Source organism: Fringilla coelebs (genome assembly GCF_963513975.1).
Source record: "Fringilla coelebs genome assembly, chromosome: 7".
Lineage (NCBI taxonomy): Eukaryota > Metazoa > Chordata > Aves > Passeriformes > Fringillidae > Fringilla > Fringilla coelebs.
The window spans coordinates 35,432,632-35,450,786 of NC_140035.1; the positions used below are offsets into that span (position 1 = coordinate 35,432,632).

Sequence of the window (18,155 nt, forward strand, 5' to 3'; positions counted from 1 at the left end):
TCAGATCTGCCCCATTTCCAGGTGATCTTCAGCATGAAAGTACATATTGCCTGAGGAGTAAAAAGGAAAAGCTTTGTTCTACTGCGTTTCACAGACTTGTCCTCAACAAGATGCCAAGATGCTGCTACCCAGACTGCTGGCAGCTCAGCCAATGGACAGGCCAGGCCAGGAGTGCTCCTGCCCAGCAGCTCTGTCAGCACTGCAGGGCTGGCAGGGAGGAGCTGGTGCTTGCCGTCCCTCTGCCACCCTGGCAGCAAAGCTAGCCTTCGGGAGCTGGAAGCAGCACAGCAAGCACAGGCAAGGGCACCAGAGGATCCCTGTGTTTATACACTTCACCCAGATAACCCACACCAACATGCAGTTTTACACCAGGCCACAGCTTCCATGCAGACAGCTTTGTCCTGAGCAGAAGGCAGAAATTTCATCAGCCAAGATGCAGTTCTCCTGGAAGACTGCCACACAAAATAATTGCTCCAGAATAAGTCTTGGTCTTAAGACACTAGACCTATGGAGGAAACAGAACCAGCTTCAATCCCTGCCTAGAATTATTCCCTTCAGTCCTCCAGTGACTCCTTGGCCAGGCTCATCAGGGATAACCATGTTGGGTCAGGTTCAGCCTCAGCTCACAGCTTGGGACAGAGCAGAAGAAAGGGGCTTTATCCCCCTAAAGGCTGTGTAGGTACCAGCTGGGTGAAGCACTTGCTGACATCTCTTTGGACACTCCCACGCCTGTTATCATTACAAGAGGGCTGTGAGAAACAGCCACAGCACCTCCCAGACAAGCCATTTCTGATTTGGGAGTAAAAGTAGCTACTGCTGTTTGGTTCTACTTGGTTGCCTGTTGTTTCCCTGAATCATTTGCAGAAATATTGAAACATCTCTCAAAAAGATTTCACATTATTTACTAAAAATGTTATCTTCTGTTAACTATTAGGGGGGTTAAACTGGTGTTGTCACTGAACCCCAGACGCTGCTATTGAAGGTCTTATCAGGTGTCACAGATCAAGTAATTAATTAAGAGATACAGATAATTTTCAAGAAAAGATGCTTGAAAATCATTAACTAAGAACAACTTGCCTGTGAGGGTGGGGAGGCCCTGGCACAGGGCGCCCAGAGAAGCTGTGGCTGCCCATGGATCCCTGGAAGTGTCCAAGGCCAGCTTGGACACTGGGGCTTGGAGCAGCCTGGGACAGTGGAAGGTGTCCCTGCCCATGGCAGGGGGTGGGATGAGGTGACCTTTGGGGTCCCTTCCAGCCCAAGCCATTCTGTGATGCACAGTATTTTTGATCAAGATCAATAAAAATATCTACAATCCTGAATGCAAGTCTTGAACTTCTATCTCTTCACATGAGGTAAGGATCACTAGATGATCTTTAAGGTCCCTTCCAACCCATTCTCTGTTTCTGTGAAATGCCCCAATCATGAGTGCACATTAAGTACATGCAGGTTAGCAGGAGAACACTAATATAAATACATGTTACAGCTTAAGTTCTTTGTTAACCTCTAATATAGATTTTTCTTTTGATAAACTCATTTACTTACTGCTTCTGACTAAGCCAGGCTACTATGGCCATCAGGACCACAAGTCTCCCACGCTTCCTGAAATCCCTTTTTCCATTTTCAGCCTGCCTCCTAGTGCTTTCCTTTAGTGCCCCCTGGGTTTTAGATGAGAAGAGACAGTGAGAAATGATCCCTACACACTCCTTACCTCGCTTCAGGAGTTTAGAGCCTTGCTTTCAGGAGCCAAGCTCCACCCAATGGATTAAGGGACTTGCTTACTACAGGGCTCTTTTATCAAGTGCTATCCTCTGTTTTCAACAATGAGAAAGACCAAATTAGCAGGGTGTGTGTCACTGACCTGTAAGTTTTGTGTACTTGCGGTGCTTCAGTAGTGTTTGGCACCTGCTGTAGCTCTGGCATCAAAGTCTACTGTGAGGCTCTTCAAGGCTACCTGTAGATAAGCTGATCACACTCTGAATTCCTGCAGAGACCTGAAGCAGATGGGCCAGAGTTAACCTGGGGTCTCTCCTCAGTGTGACATGGGGTGATTCTTACTGTGACTGGAGAGAAACACTGCTTGGTAACACAACTGTGTTACAGGGAACAAGGCTGAGGTTCAGAGCATGGCTTAAAAAAACCCCAAAACATTCATGGCAATTTTCTGAGTTTCTTTGCATCTGCCAAGGAACAACAGCTCTTAAAATCTGTAAAAGTGCTGCCTCCACTTTAGAACACAGAGCAGGATTACTGATGGGTCGAATTTTTTCCTGATACAGGGTAGAAAAGCTCCATTCTTAAGAATTTTGCAGAGATTCACTGCTACTTTTGCAAAGAACACTGCATTAGTTATATTGATGTGCTATGAAATGCCAAGTTAAAATGTGCTATAACTGTTAAGACAAATGCCCCAGCCCACACAGTATTGACTGGGTACCTCATTCTCTGTCAGTGTTCATCTGCACAAAACCCCAAACCACATCAATCCCATGGGCTGTTCTACTTATTAATGAGCCCTGCTTTTGGTGAACAGCAATGACTCAGTCTAGCATAAGTGATAAGATTAAGATACTCCAGCTACTCAAATCTAGCAGATGCTATTGACAACTGTACCTGTTCTACCTGCCGTGAATAGTTCTAATGGTTCTACAGGGCACAGGACCTCCAGCAGCAAGGGTTACAGAAAACAGCTCTCCTCCTCTGCAAGAGCAGCTCTTGGTGTGACACACCATCTTCACAGCTGTACTGAGCTCACAGAAAAGTGCTTGCATTTACCTGTTGAGATATGTATGGGATATGCTCTTACTCTGCAGCCAAGCTCATGCAACAGATGCTCCAAACTTACTGCACACAAAAACGTTTCATTATTACAAACAATACAAAAACAAACCCACGTGTACTAGCCCACGACCATCATTCTTGTTGTGTATTATTCCAAAACACCATTTCTCAATTACAAATTCACAAGCTAAGATACAAAACATTACATAAGAGCACAGAATGAGGGCACAAGATTCTGACAATAACTTAAGAGCTATAATGAGAAATGTTGTAACAAATATGAAATAATCAAACATTCATCCAGTGTAGCCAGCTGTTTAGGTACAACAGTGCAAAGTGAAGCAATTCTTTTGTGATCACTGTTTTTTTTCTTTAAAGTAGCCATGAGAGCAAGCATCCAAATTTACAAAAATATTTACTGTAATAATAAGGATCTTAATGCTTAAAAGCCTTCAGAAAATAGAACTGAATTCTAGTTACATGTTTACAAGCATGAATGAGGACAGAAGTAAGGCATGAATGTTTTTACAATTAAGTAAATTTTAGACCAAGATATTTAAATACAGTGTTCTCAAAAGTGTCTGCTTCCAGATGAATTCAGGTCATTTATTTAACTCTGATTTCTACAAGACTTATCCCATGCCAAGAATTACCAGCAAAATTCAATTGTGAGAAGTTATTATAAATGTCACCTGACATGTCTGCACAGGTTCAAATGAATTGAGTCCTTTTTTTTAAAAAAATACAATTTCTGGCCTGGTAAATCTTGATAATTACAGCAGATTCTTATCAATGGATGTTAAATACAACATAAATGGAGTCAGGCTCAATTGCCTACAAAGGGCTGGGTCAAATCAAGAAAGCAAAAGGTTTCATTTTGCAAAACCCCAGTTACAAAATGTCAGTGATTATTTATTAAGCATTTATTAAGTTCAATGCAAAAATAAAGCATATTAAATAAGCCAAGGCACATTTTTCAATCCTTTCCTCCATTGTATGTTCATTTATTCCAGCCTATCAGTCACCTTAGTAACTCACTTAAATGCTCAAAGCTCTCCTGAATCCGAAAGAGAAATCCCAGCTTCAGAGCAGCATCCCAGCTGCCCAAGATTCAGCTCACTTTAAAGCCTTGCTGCTGTTTGATATTCACTTCACAGGCAGGAGCTGAAATGACATCACACAGTCTAGGAGCCAGCTGGAGGGGGCCATCCACACCTTGCCCTGCCGGATTTTCTCTGGCTGGAACTTGGAAGCCGCATCATAGATGACATACTGGGTGCAGAGCCTCTGGTCAGAGGTGGGCTCTGCGTGGTAGGACACTGTGTTGATGGTCTGTGTCACGTCACTGTCTGGTTTGGGCTGCCTGACCAGCACCTGGCCGCCTGCTGCTTTCACCAGCTCCAGCAGGTCACTCTTCTGGTGCTGTTTGAAAGGTCCCAAAAAATAGAAGTAGCATCCATCAAACAATTTAGGCAGCTGTGTGGAAGAAAAAAGAAACAAGCATGAATACAGGACTCCACAACTGAACAGAGAAGAAAAAAGAGGAAAGAAAAAAGCAGAGCATACTAAAGCCCTAAAATTTATAACCACCAATAGAAAGTAGAACAGTAACTTAACATGCAAGGTTCTCAGGGTAAGTAGGCAACCAAGAAAAGCTTGTTTATGTGGTAAATTCTTGCTTCTGTTTAAATACTTTCCAGCACAACAGGGTTTGAACTATGAGTTAGGAGTATTTACAGCTACTGTTACAATGCAGTTAATAAATTCTCCAGTGTAATCCAGCAAATAACCAGGAATTAACCCAGTTAAATGTAAAAAAGGCCCTAAATGGAAATAAACAGTAATAATGCCATTTTTCTTTCAGAACTGTGCTCTAAAGCTGAGCAGAGAAGGCCAAAGCACATCACTTCCTGTCCCATCAGGTGTGATACTACAGAGAGTACAACACAGTGTTCCCCTGACAAGGTTACAGCAACATCTCCACTAATGGAGAAAAATGACAGCTTTATGGGTGTTCACAGCTCTTTGGATCACCTTGCACATAATCAAATTTTCTGTACAAGAGCACATTAAAATTTTACATCTCCTGCACCTCTGTGTGTGGCAAAGGGCAGAGCTGCCCAGCCCCAGGTCATTAATCCAGGCTGTGTGGAGCACTAAAACCCACCAGCTGCTCCCGGTTGAGCCGCCCTCGTCGGGGGCCACCTTGGACTTCGTACTTCTCTTCTTGTTCTCGAGCTGAGCTCTGCAGACAGGCTTGCACCCCTACAAAAACCACATAAGGGAGGCAGAAATTAGACACCCCAGGCTTTAAGAGAGGCCTGCATGTCATTTTAGGGACTAAAATGTGTCTGAGATAAAATTATTACAACGCAAGACATTACATTTGGTGTGCTTTAGCAATTTGCTTTTAAAGCCCGAAAAAATTTACAACGGTGCCTGAAAGATGCAAGTGAGATGGTGAGAAGTAATATCACACTAAAATCAGTGCTATAAACACCAGGAATTATTAGCTCTTCCTCTTACCCTCTAAAGGTCAAGCACTTAATGTCAAATGTCAAACTGCTGATCACTGGGAGCTCAAAGGCAGTGTGTGGAGCCAGCACGGCAGTTATGGAATGGACACAATTGCCTGATAAAGAGCAATTACAAGGCAAGCACAAAGCTGCTTCTGAGCAGCCACGGCCTCAAATAACAAATCAGATGGGATTTCAAGGTCTCCAGGATCAGCACAAACTGGAGATTTATGCTGGGGTTTAACAGTGGCATTCGTTTCTGTTAGCACTGCTGCATAATGAGATTGTCTTTTAGAGTCAACATGTTTTTACCTTGTTTTAAGGCCAGTTATTTTTTCCAACGGAGAAAGCACTGATGGTAATGCATTGCTAACGTCCATAAAATGTACTGCCTGACCTCACTCCGGGGAGAGGAATTGCTGTGGTCACCCATTCAAGGATGGAACATTTTGCCTGTATGTACATTGCAGCCATTAAGAAGAATTACCCAGGAAAAAGTTTGCAAAGCTGATTTTGCAAAGGGTTCCACGAGGATTTACAATGTGGCCGAGGCTGTAACTTTTATAGCACCTCACTCCTTCCACCGTGTTTCTAATTCAGGCAACTTCTTTGCACCAGGAAAATAGGAAGCCCACAGTACATAAAAACTATAAACTGAACCAAATCAAAAGAGAACTATGGAGGGTTGACCCTAAAAAGGAAGAAAGCCCAAGGCTATGAAGAGAAATATCACTGACAAAGGCACTAGGATGCCATGGCAGTAAGTAGGCAATGAATGGGAATATCTAATCTGGAGAGATCTTGAAAGAAACTCACAGTAATTTGCTGTCAGTTCATACAAACTCACAAAATGCAACAGAAATTCACATTTTAGGTAGAAGTCCTTCAATGTGCTTACATCAAAAAAGATAAACCCCTACAGAAAATTACAACTGGCTGAATACTGCAGCAAATATCTGCCTCCCTGTACAAGTATCAGATTGATTATTTGCACTTGTTCATTCCTTCAAGGAAAATTAACATGAACTAGAAGGGCAAACCTAGTCATGGATTTTCCAGAAAGGCAACTTACATATTCATTATTGATAACAGCAATGAATACTGATAACTTAATTTTAGTACTCATAACTCAGAAATAAATCTAAAAGCTATTTCACATTTTATTTATTTATTTTAAATCACCACAATTCAACAAGACTTCCTATGTCAATGTGCCTCTACCTTACACTGCTGTTCTTTCCCTCCAAGGAAATACAATATTAATGGGTGCCACTTACCATAAAGGGAGAACTCTCATCTAATCTTAAGAATGGAACTGTCCATTCATTAAGAGCATGTTTTATTTCAATCCACCATCAAAAGCTCGATTTCAAGGACTTTCACTACAGAGATGAGGTTTTTATACAATAAGTGCATCACAAATTGAGCATCCAGTGCCAGCATCAGTAAATGAAGCAAATGGGATACAAAAGTAATAAAAGATTGAATGAATACAAAAGACTACAATGTCTTTTTGAACTGCTGCTTGCCTGGAAAAAAACAAATGAAGTCAGGGAAGTGACTAATGTCAGTGGAGTGCTGATGTCACAGAAAGCAAAATCAGTGAGGTCTGTCTTGCCTACACACGTCAGTCCATTTCACACTGCCAGCTCCTCTGAGCAGCCTGAAACTCTCAGAGTTCCTTGTCACACCTAATTACAATCCTCCAAGAGGGCCACAAGAGAGACTCATCCACCTGTATCCTGTTCTCCCTGTGCCCACAAGAACCACCAGGCACACATCTGTTTCCTGGAGAAACTGGAGACATGCAAACAGCCAAGTGTCAGCATGATTAGCATTCTCATTAATTACAACTTTTCTTTCCCAGCTAGACACAGGCCAGATCTGGGTCTTCACAGGTTTGTGACACAAAGGATGTGTTTTCCACATAGCATAAGGAGCCAAGAACACAAATTCTCAGCACCCAGGTATTTTCCTTCAATATGAATATTTCAAGAGGCAACAGCCAGGACAACCCACACACACCTTCATGGAGTGAAGGTGAAACAGACCCTCTGGGGTTTTTTTTGGTGATGGAAAACCAGTACATTTCAATTAGTGAACATATTTTCCATACAAGATCTAGAAGGAGAACTTGCTCTGACACGTAGGTATCAGCAGCAACCAGTTTTTGAGAAGGGTGCTTACAACACTGAAGGGAATAGTCAAGGATTATTTATCCATGGAGGAAGAATTCCTGACTAGAAGAAGGAAAGCAAATAATCTAAGTGATGGACACCAGTATGGCTTTTAACTGCAGATTTTGTTCAGACTGATTTGTTGCCAAGTGGCTCCTTTCTCCTCAATGACTCCTGCATGCTACAGAGTTTGTATTAAAGAACTAAGGAAGTCAAATATCAGAACAAAAAAAGCAACAAAAGGGAAACATGTCCCTGTTCTCATATTTGAGATAAAATGACAGAAGGCTCAAGCTGTTTTTATACCTAATTCCATATTAATTTGTCTAAACAAAAGGTTATTCTCCTCTTATTTTTCACCACCTCTCCACACAAAACTTTGTCAAGCCACCACTAGCTTCTAGATCTCTAAATCTCCATTTAATTTTCAGGAGCAGTGAATCCTGTTGGATGCAATAGCCCAAGTGAGGTTCTCAAAGCCAGAATAACCAGCTCTGATTGTGTTATGGTGTCATCTGGAAGCAGAAGGGATGTACAAGTTTTACCATTCTTCCAGGAGACAGCAGGACCAACCACAGGATGATCCTGCGCTAAAAACAATAATATCCCAATTTCACTCCTGAGAGTAGGGATGCAAACAGAAGGTTGCAGCATGCTGCAGACCCTTCCAGCCTTTTTTTTTTTTTTTACTGCTGGAGATTTTATTTTCTTTGAAAATGAGTGTTGAGTCCATTCAGTATAGGCCAGGTCTTTTCCTTCAGTAGGCATTCATTTTAAAACTGCTAACATGTATAAATGGCTGGATAACAAGACAGTTCCCTTTTAATGGTATCATCCTGATTAGGACATATAAAAATTGAGAAAACTCCATACTTTACTCACAGATATATCAGTCTGCTTTTACAGGAATTTTTCCAGAAGCTCTTTTGACCTTACATCACTTAAGTCAAAATGCCCCTTTGATTTCAAAGAGGAGCCATGTTTAATTGACTCCCCAAACTCCTGAGATCAGACGAGAGTCTTTAGCACTACACTGAAAAGCCACCAGTGAGAACCTGATGCCAAGGCACTGGTCACATGAAAGGATAATAGCAATTCTTTTTTCAGTCCAAATTTAAAAAGTGACCAGGATGCCATCTCCCTTCTGAAACTGAGATGGACACCTTAAGTACTTATGCAAAAAAATGTTCAAAACAGGACTGCATCTCAGAAGGACAAGGACAGCCTTGAAGGAGGTTTCTGAAAATGGAAAGGAACCTAAACTTACTTTTGAGAAGACACCTGTAATTTTAGGAGGAGGCAGAGATCAGGGTTGTGTTGTTTTCCTCCACACATTCACACAGTCTGTGCACTCTTGACCAGTAAGCCTGACTAAAAATCTTGTCTGTTCCGTTCCAACATAAGATTATCCAACTTGCACAGGCTCTCAGCCAATCTTGATTTATTCCTTAACACTACTGCCAGTAAGAGCTGTGGACCATCTAAGTTTGAGGTTGTTCAGGTTTATCCTTGTTCTTGAAGAGGGTGATGATTATAGCTAGGTGCTAATGGCCCTTTAGTTTAACCTCAGTAGCTGGATCAATCACCCACGGAAGGACAAGACTTGTATGAATGCAAGTGGCATTTCAATTCTCATGGAGCAGAGAAGAGCTGCCTCGCAGTGCCAAGGTCAGTGTGCAAGCACTGATGGAGAAAGCTGGCCTGACACAATTGTGGGGCCAGCTCCCATGGGCACAGGGGTCCTGCAGAGTTCTGCCCTGGCACTACAGAACATCACAAGCTCCAGAGCCTCTTAAAGAGCTGATTTCACACCTGCAAGTTTTAGGTATAAACAAGGTCATTTGCACCAAATTTTAGCAGAAGCCAAACCTGCATTGAAGTCCCTAGAAAACATGGCAGAAAGAACTTTTAGCTTAATGCATCCACATTTAGCTTGGTGCCACCACATTTGGCACACAGAGCACTGCTCATTTACTCCCCTGATGAACAAGATCAGTAAAGCATCACTACTTACACTGAGCCTGATTACCTCACTGAGCAGCTGCCCCTGCCTTCTCACCTTTGAGATCTAAGGAGCAAGCAGGTTAACAGGGTGTCCACTCTAATTGACCTTTGATACAAGTGCAGCTGCTAGTACTGGAAATAAAAGGAATCATTATTTGCAAAATTTAAGATCAGAGCCCTCTAATCCTTATTCATGTAAGCCTTATTGGTTTGTAATGAAACTAACTGCATCAGCAAAAACAATTTGAAGAGAATGAAGTACAAAAAAAAACCTGGTTGCCAAGAACAAGTTGTAATCACCCACAGATACCCAAGGGTATCTCTCAGTAACTCAATTAGCCTTAGTGGAGTTTTGTTGGATTTGCATTAATAAGGCAAAGAGCAGGGGTTAGTCCCAAAAATCTCTTAGAATGGCTAAAAGTAATTTAGGAATACATGATAGCAACAAAGAAGATGAAATACTACACATCTAAGATTTAGTAGAGAATGCACCTGATACTTCCTTAGCTCAGTCTGCAATAGGTTTTACAACTTACATGCAGATTGAGTAAAGCCTGGTGGGATTTTTTTTCCTAGGAAAGGAAGAAATCTGGACTGAGAGAAAGCTTTAGGGGAATCTGGCATGGCTGGCTTCAATTTGTTTTCATAAACAGCGTTATTGGCCTCTGCTACAGCAAGCAATTTTTACACCATCTCTTATATGCTCATAAGCTGACTTCAGACACAGATTTCCATGGAGTGAGGTAGAGATCTCACCGGTGAAACAAGAGCAATCTGTTTTCTCATCACATGCAAATGACACAAGATCTGCAGAGACTGAAGTGCATCTGCTTAAGAATGGTAGCTTACAAGTGAATCCAGGTGGTATTTATTGAACACCATGGAACAGGTGCTTAGGAAGTCCTGAAACATTCCCAGAAGCTGGCAACATGTGATTTGGAAATGATTCCTGCACTTGGAGCCCCAGGTGTCCTATCCTCTTTGGAAAGAAACACTGCTGGCCACAGCTGTTTTCTAGAGTGATCAAAGGGACTGGAGGTAGCCCTTCCTAAGGTCAGGTTAAACTCCCCCAGCAGTGCTCATCCTCTGGATCCCATCACAGGCTTTTTAATGACTCAGGTTGTATTTCCCATCCTCTTCCTTACAAAGGGCTTCCTTAATGCCATGTTTTCTTCAAACCAGAAGCCAGCTAGAACAAAGGCCTCCACAAATATGGAAAACTGAGTACCTGGATGCCACAGAACAGAGGGAGCTTTGGAAACACCAAGGTTTCCTTTTCTTCTAGACCTTATTTCAAACCAACCCACCTCCAATCTCCACAGACACCACACTGAAGACATTCTCACTCCCATTTTCTCCTCTGCAAACCCCAGCAGCTTCACAGTGTAAAACTGTGAGCTCCTTCCCAGCAGGTGCAGGCACTGAGGGAGTGCAGAAGTTCAGCCCCAGCTGGTTGAAGCACTGCCCTCAGCTGCACACCCCATACAACCAGAACCTGCACTTGGGAGAGTTCTAAAGCCTCTCAGAGCTATGAGTCCTTTTGTAGGAGGCTGCTGAAGGAAGTTACCAAGTACAAAAAGAGCATGAAACTCCAGTGATCAAAAGTTTTGGGTGTTTCAAGGAGGGAGAGGTTTGCTGAGAATCAGTCAGTTACCTAAAAATTTTTTTTGCATGAAAGAGAGACAGTCCAGCCTGAAGAGCAGTCAGCTCAATCAGCTTTGCACTCCCTCTGCTCTAACAGCCTAAACAAGGATGGGCATAGAAAATTCAGAAAGATGTTTCAACCTTGAAATGTCAGTCATGCAGTCCCCTAGCTCTTCCAGTCAACTCCCTGTTGTTGTGAGTCCTTACAGGAAAAGCCATTTTTTCTGCCTCCTTATAATGATCAGAACTAAATCACCACTGCTGCTTTCAGGTAAGCAAAGCAGAGGAAGGAATGAGCAATCAGATGCTTAGAATTCTGTCAGACACTCCACTGCCAGGACTAACACAAGCTTGTTTCAATGCATATCATTACTGAGATCATTTTTCATTCCCTGCTTTAACAGATGACAATAACTTAAAGAAAAAAAACAAGCTGAAAAGCTATTAAAGACTTCTGCTGGTTTTAATTACAGTGTTCAATGCTGCACATAAAGCTTAGAGGAAATACAGTGATACTTGAATCCTTGTCTCAGCCCACTTGCAGAAGGGTAATGACTGGCCACTTCGTGCCCTATTACCATCCCAGAAATAATAAAGGCAATAAAATAATGAAACCAGTGAAAGATATGGCCAAGGGCAAGGAGCACACTGGCAACACTGCCTCAATTCAATTCTCTGCTGCCTTGCAAGTGGATGCACTGCTGACAGTGTGCTATATACAGAAAAGGTGGGAAAGCAACTGGTAACATTAAATTGTTCTTCTGTGCAGATCTAATATTGCTCAGGGGTGACATCCTTTCATCCTGATCTCCCCCCTGAAGACAGAAGGCAACCCTAAAACTGAGGATACATACTTAAATCTTGGCTCTCCAACACTCAGCTCAAAGTCTGCTGGAAAATTCCACATTACCTCTCTAGCAATATGAATGGATGCTGGATCTGTGTGTAAGGACACATGGAAACAGGAGTATCACAGAATCACCAAGGGAAGGAAACTGCTCTTTATGTTACTGCTGTAACAGAAGAGTTAACGTAAGAGACTCTCAGAACACTGTTTTTGCAAGCTTCTGATGTTTTTTAAAAAGAGGTATAATGTGTAGGCTATAAATATAATTTTAGGGATAGCAGTCAAATGCAGCTTACCTTGTAATAAAAAAAAAAATTCAAACACTCCCTTATGCATAGTCAGCATTTCATTAAGTGCCTCACTGAGCTTTGTTTTTTCAAATATTTTAGTGAATTTTTTCAACATGAATTCACTTTAAGTGAATAGTTTAGAACAGTGAGCCATAAACAACAACTTTTATTTATTATATAACCAGAAAATGCACATACTTTTAGAAGTTTATTTGCATCACATTTAAGGAAGCTTATCCAAATAGAAGTCAAAAAGCCACGATAAATGGAAATGAAAAGGAAAAGCAAGGACCTCTTTTTCCTAGACAAATGTTCCATCAGCAGGAGTCCCATTATTTGTTATAACAATCTTTAACTTGTAATGACTCTGAAGAAGACTGATAACAGACTGGTGGGAACAGATGGAGTGGTGCTGTTAATTATAGGCACTTAGCTGCATCAGACCCCATGAGTTATTGCTAACATTTCCCACTAGGGAGGAGAATCACTTGCTTTTAAGTAGTATGTTGCTTACTAAGCTGGGAGCATTAGCAGGCAGGATTGTATTAATCAGTACCAACAACATAAAATAAAACTCAATGGTGAAAAAACCCCATAAAAAAATTCCCTGAATAACCCCTGGACTAATTCATTTATTTTTTTTCTTTTCCAATCACTTCTAAATATGAAAATTCTTCCATGAAGATTTAAATTCAGGTCTCAGTAATGAAATCTCCCTACCACTCAGAAGTTTTCTAAGCATTAAGTATTAGGAAGATGACATGAAATAAAGGAAGCATGTAGGACAGAATGTATGCAAATGTTCTGGGCTGAGTGAAGTCAAGAACCTGCCAAGGGATTCACCACAGAAACAGGGTCTTCAGTCTTAAAAAACAACAAAAAAAAAAGGCATGGAACAAACTGTCTGGAAGCCAAATGAATACCCTGAGTCCAGTGTCCAACCTGATACTGTGCTTTGGCTTGCAGCTTCTGAGGCTTTGCACGGTGTTTTCATAAACATTAATGTCCATCCAGGCCATTAAAGAATCCTTATGTTCTGACATTTAGTCACACAGAAGAAAACTGGAATGAAATCTGTCTGTAAGTTTTCCATGGGTAATTAACTCATTTGTAGTGTACTTATTAGCTAAAGGGACTCAGCCATAAAGGTCAGGGGGAAGAAGGTGGGTTTTGCAACTACTGTGAAAGCAGATATTAAGAAATACATCAGAATAAATAAACTCAAAATTTAGGGTTTAAGTCCACAGAACAGCTGTATAAAAAAGCATGCACTGTATAAACACAAATTACAGATTGCATGAAACATGAATTGCAGGCTAACTTGGGTTAGAAGTTACAACCTCCAATAGATCTGAGCTTGTATGTAAACACAAGCTCACTTCCCACAGGCCTTGAGCACATATCCCAAACAAACCAAAGTCTCCTCTCAATTTCAATGCAAACTGCTCATAACAATCCTGGAATTCAATAAAACCCTTCCTTCTCTCCCAGGGTATCTTCCATAACCTTCCAAATCAGTCTTAATACAGCAATGAAAAAATTCACTCCCTACTGATACTTAGGCTATGATCTATCCAACACACCTAACGATGAAATGCATTTATTTAACAAAGAAGTAGTAGTTCTATTTCATCAAATATATTCAATTAAATTTCTAGTCATTCCTGAGAATTGAAAACAATCCCTTGCAATTTGTGTCAAGATGGCATTCATATTGTTGAAAAAGAAAGTTTCTCTGGAATCCCATCTGCAATTTTCTGCTTAAAAACCCCAAGAAGTGCCACATATTTAATACTTACATTCAAACTTGAGGACCCAACATCCAGTCAGAACAGCCATCATGCATTTGATAGTAGTTGGCATTGGAGCATCAGGGATAACAAGATGAGTTACTAGGAGAAAGATTACATCAGTAAAACTAAAAGCACAGAAAAATCAGAACCGTGCCTGGCTGAAAAGCAATCAATCATTATTTAAAGAATAAGCAGACTATAATAATTTATCAGCCACTCTTTCCAGCTCAAGGAGGTGATTTTTGAGACTATGATCTGAGTTAGTAGGAGAGCTATTAGAAATTTTGTGGGTTTCAACATACACTTGCTGTGAAAAAGGGAAATCATGGTTTTATAGTTCTACACTAACACTTAAATCTTCAGATGAGGCTCCAGTTTATAGGACAGCATTTTTTTATTTTCAATCCTTTTAGAGTTATATTTAACTCTGACATGAATCTTACTACAGGATCTCACTGCTTTAATACAAAGCCAACAGAACTCCACTCAAAATTCTGGACTAGTAATCCAGAAGGGAAAGACGGTAGGGGGAAATTACCTTAGCATTTTGCTCACAAGCACTCCAAAGAAAAACTAACAGGAGGGATTAAGGTAATATTCCTGTCCTCAATGAGGGGAAAAGAACTCCAGCAAATCCCATAATCTGGGTTCACCAATCTGAATGAAGAACAAAATCTGAAGTAAGGAGGCATGTGAGAAGATCTGTAAACTTTCAGTCGATGCCATGCTCTTTTCTCAAGGCACCACCTGCCCAAGGCTCACTTCTGGAGAGTAAAAACTTTACAGGATGTCTCACAAGCAGAGACCTTAAAGTTGGTAAAAGGGGTGTAAAGAGAAGAGGCCACTGAGGAGACTTTGGGATTTTAAATAACAGGCAATAAACTGCCAAACTGTGTCTCCCTCAGAAACTTCCTGCCTTGATAGCCAGACAAACTTTATAGGTGTTTACATGCAAAATACACCATCACTCCACTGCAGCTACAACTCAGGGGTTTCAGAAACTGCCCTTCCCAGGAGTGATAAAAAGCCTGTTGCAGGTAGTATCTTAAACCATAAAGTGCAGGACTGTAGTTACTTATATTTGGACAGAGACACTTCAACAAGACTCCATACCTCTGCTGTTAAATTCAGTGCACCTCTGGGCCTTCAGGACTGCTGCTAATTTGTTCAGCAATTTCTGCTGCTTCACACTAAGATTGCTCCCCAGTATACCAAGGGGTCCATTTCTTGGCTGGCTGGAGCTCAGTGCCTGTGTGAACACAAAATTCTGCAATAAGCTGAATATTTGGGAACATAAAGAAAGCAACTTACTTACTGGGCAGCTTTCTTTTTCAAGAATAAGCATTTTGAAACACAACTCATGACAAGCTTAATAGACAGGGTCCATAAATAAATGTCCATGTAACAAATCAGCTACACAGCAGAAAAGCTTCACATTAGAAGTATTTCCTTTAGCTTATACAAGGTACCAAAACATGGATCAGTTTTTCCTCCCTTGCCCTCTTTGGTGCTTTTTAAAGACACTGGAGTGCACACATAGAGCTGGTTGAACACTGTGTAAACAGCCTGGCAGACTGCCAGTGTTGAAAGAGAATAAAAATCCCAATTAAGTAGTAAAACCTCCTACTTTTAGCAAACTATTAACAGAGCATTATTGAGTAACCTATATAATTAATATCTGCATTTCCTTTTAGCAGAAGTCCCTAATACTTTACCCTGTAAGCAGGCAATGCTTAAGTGGGATTTTAGATGTGGGTAGTGTTAATACAAAGTAAGAGGAGCTTTATGCAGACAAGGGTAGGATACTTCAGCTCCTGGATTTTCCTAAACACTCCAGATTCCATGGCACAAACAGACCTTTGAGATCCAGCTACCCCACAGCCTCAGGCTCTGGATCAAGTCATCCACGAGAGCCAGCAGCCATCCCGTGCCACACACTCACTCCAAAGGAAATGCAAATACCAAAAAGGTCTGTCTGGCACAGCAGAGCTACATCTTACATCTGCTGCAGGTGGAAGGAACAGCCACATTAGTCCTGGTTTAGCTGCAACTGTTCACTTTTGGCCACTGGGTACCTTGTGACCTCAATGCAGGCTGTATAGGCTGGAGTAGATATGGGCTGCTTCTATGAGCCAGGTCAGCTTAATCCTCCTCCATTAGGAAGCACAAAGCATTTCATAATGCAGCAACTTGTTAGGTCTGAGTACCCAATTCAGGTTACAAGTCCTGGGAAGTCTTTGTCCAAAGGAGGAGAAAAACAAAAACCCCAGAACAATCTCCCAAAAGCTATTTTCTACTGCTGAGCTGATATTTCCATTGCTGGACAAAGGATGACAGTGGAACAGCCTTTTAAAGGCATGCAAAAAGCACCTGGAACAAAGGCTACTGCTGTTTGCAGACAGTTTGGAAAGCAGAACAAATTTAGATATGCAGAGAAACAACATCAACAGCAAAGTTCAAGCACTGATACTTGAGAAATAACACAGGCTCGTTCTCCTATAATAAAACCACATGACAAGAAACATCTTTTGTCTTCCCACATAAAGCTGTACCACAGAACTTCATAGCTTGTCAGTGCTCCACACACATCCTAGAAATACTGTCCAAGACAGCTTCCCAGCCTATTTTAAATCTCCCTGTAAAGGAGGTGATGCACTGTACTTACATCTGAGCCTTCAATATTTAAAGGAAGAACTCATGGCTTGTTTTGTTAAAAAGCAAAACACAAAAACAAACCCACACAGACATTTACCTCAGAGGGCTGGGTAAGTGAAAATGATTCATTCTTCACTGGCAACATTAGCAGAGATTTCATCTTTTCGCTTTCTGCGTAGTCCACAGGCCGCAGACCAAATATATTACTGGCAAAACAAGCACAGATGGGTTTAAGTAAATAAAATGTGACTTGATTCTTAACTAACCAGGCATATTAGCTGGGTAGCCTTCCCTCCCACTTTCTTATTAATATGTAATTTCAGCTAAAAGCACAAAGCTTCAAGTAAGAATTGCATCCAAGACAGATGGATACTGAATTACAAGCTGTTGCATTCAGCTGAGAAGTAAGGGATGCTCAGAGCAGAATATTCAGTTAAATAAACCACAGTCCCTGTTAAACTGTCTCAAGATGCACTTTGATATCATTTGCAAGACCCAGAAATTTCAGCTTTAATCTTTCATTGCAGTCACAGAACCAAGAAATGTATTTTTGGCTTATCTATTTGCCATAAAAGACATGTCAGAAGACTCTCCATAGTGTATTAAACATGGGAGCTTGATGTGGTAGTGCTTTTATGGGAAAAGCTATCTGCTTCCTACTTGGGAACCACAGCTCCCTTGCACTTCCAAAATCTGAGTGTGCATCTCATTTTCCCTCAGTGTACTGTTCCACAGAACCCATTAGAGCCAATTCAGTCAGATTTTTGTTGGTTTGCCAATTTTGTTCAAAGCTATTGATTGCAGGTGGCACCTCATAGTTATTAGTTGTGCTTCCAGACTGATTTTCTCTTTTAGCACCCCTCAGACAGAGGTGATTGCTATAAACACATCAAACTCAGCCATGGCTTCAATTTCTTCTTCACACAACTTTGCTGCTGCAGGACAGTAGTGAGGGGAGGAAAGCCTGAAATTGCAGAACAGGTATGTATCATTGCCATTAGCGAACAGGAGCCTCTGCCAGCACTCTGGGGAAATATTCTGCTTGCTTTGCCCTTTGTGAGAATAATGGCTGCTGCAGCTGATCCTCTTCTGCCCACCTCACACAGCTCTGGCTCTCCAAAGGCACAATAAGAGCTTGTTATGGAGGGGAAGCTTGTCATGAGAACAAAGCCCTGACTCAGTGTCTGAAACCTGGCAAGCTTAGTCATCAAACAATGAGACATTTAAAGAGGTCACAGGACCACTGCAGCTTTGAAGAGCTCTCTCTTGGCCACACATTTCTGTGCAGTTGGAATCCAGGAAGCTTTACAGGGAATTCCACATAAGGCCATAACCCAACCCAGCCCAAAGAGCAGCTCAAATTATTAAGTCTCCACTCTGACTTAACTAGGAGGCTTTGCCAGTGCTAAGCTGAAAGATAAGTCTGACCTCAGCACCCTTCTGTAGCCCAG

At 41.4% G+C, this 18,155-nt stretch overlaps 1 protein-coding gene across 1 annotated transcript in view; it reads right to left on the minus strand.

The window, feature by feature from the left end:
- Window positions 1–3,924: 3,924 nt before the first annotated feature.
- BARD1 (BRCA1 associated RING domain 1) overlaps window positions 3,925–18,155 on the minus strand; it is a gene marked incomplete at both ends in the record, with an annotated part of 40,030 nt that continues 25,799 nt past the window's right edge. Inside the window, 5 exons of the mRNA XM_084208922.1 lie at window positions 3,925–4,254; window positions 4,946–5,043; window positions 14,056–14,148; window positions 15,163–15,292; window positions 16,802–16,910. Coding sequence (XP_084065048.1) covers window positions 3,925–4,254; window positions 4,946–5,043; window positions 14,056–14,148; window positions 15,163–15,292; window positions 16,802–16,910 — 760 coding nt within the window. The remainder of the gene's footprint in view (window positions 4,255–4,945; window positions 5,044–14,055; window positions 14,149–15,162; window positions 15,293–16,801; window positions 16,911–18,155) is intronic.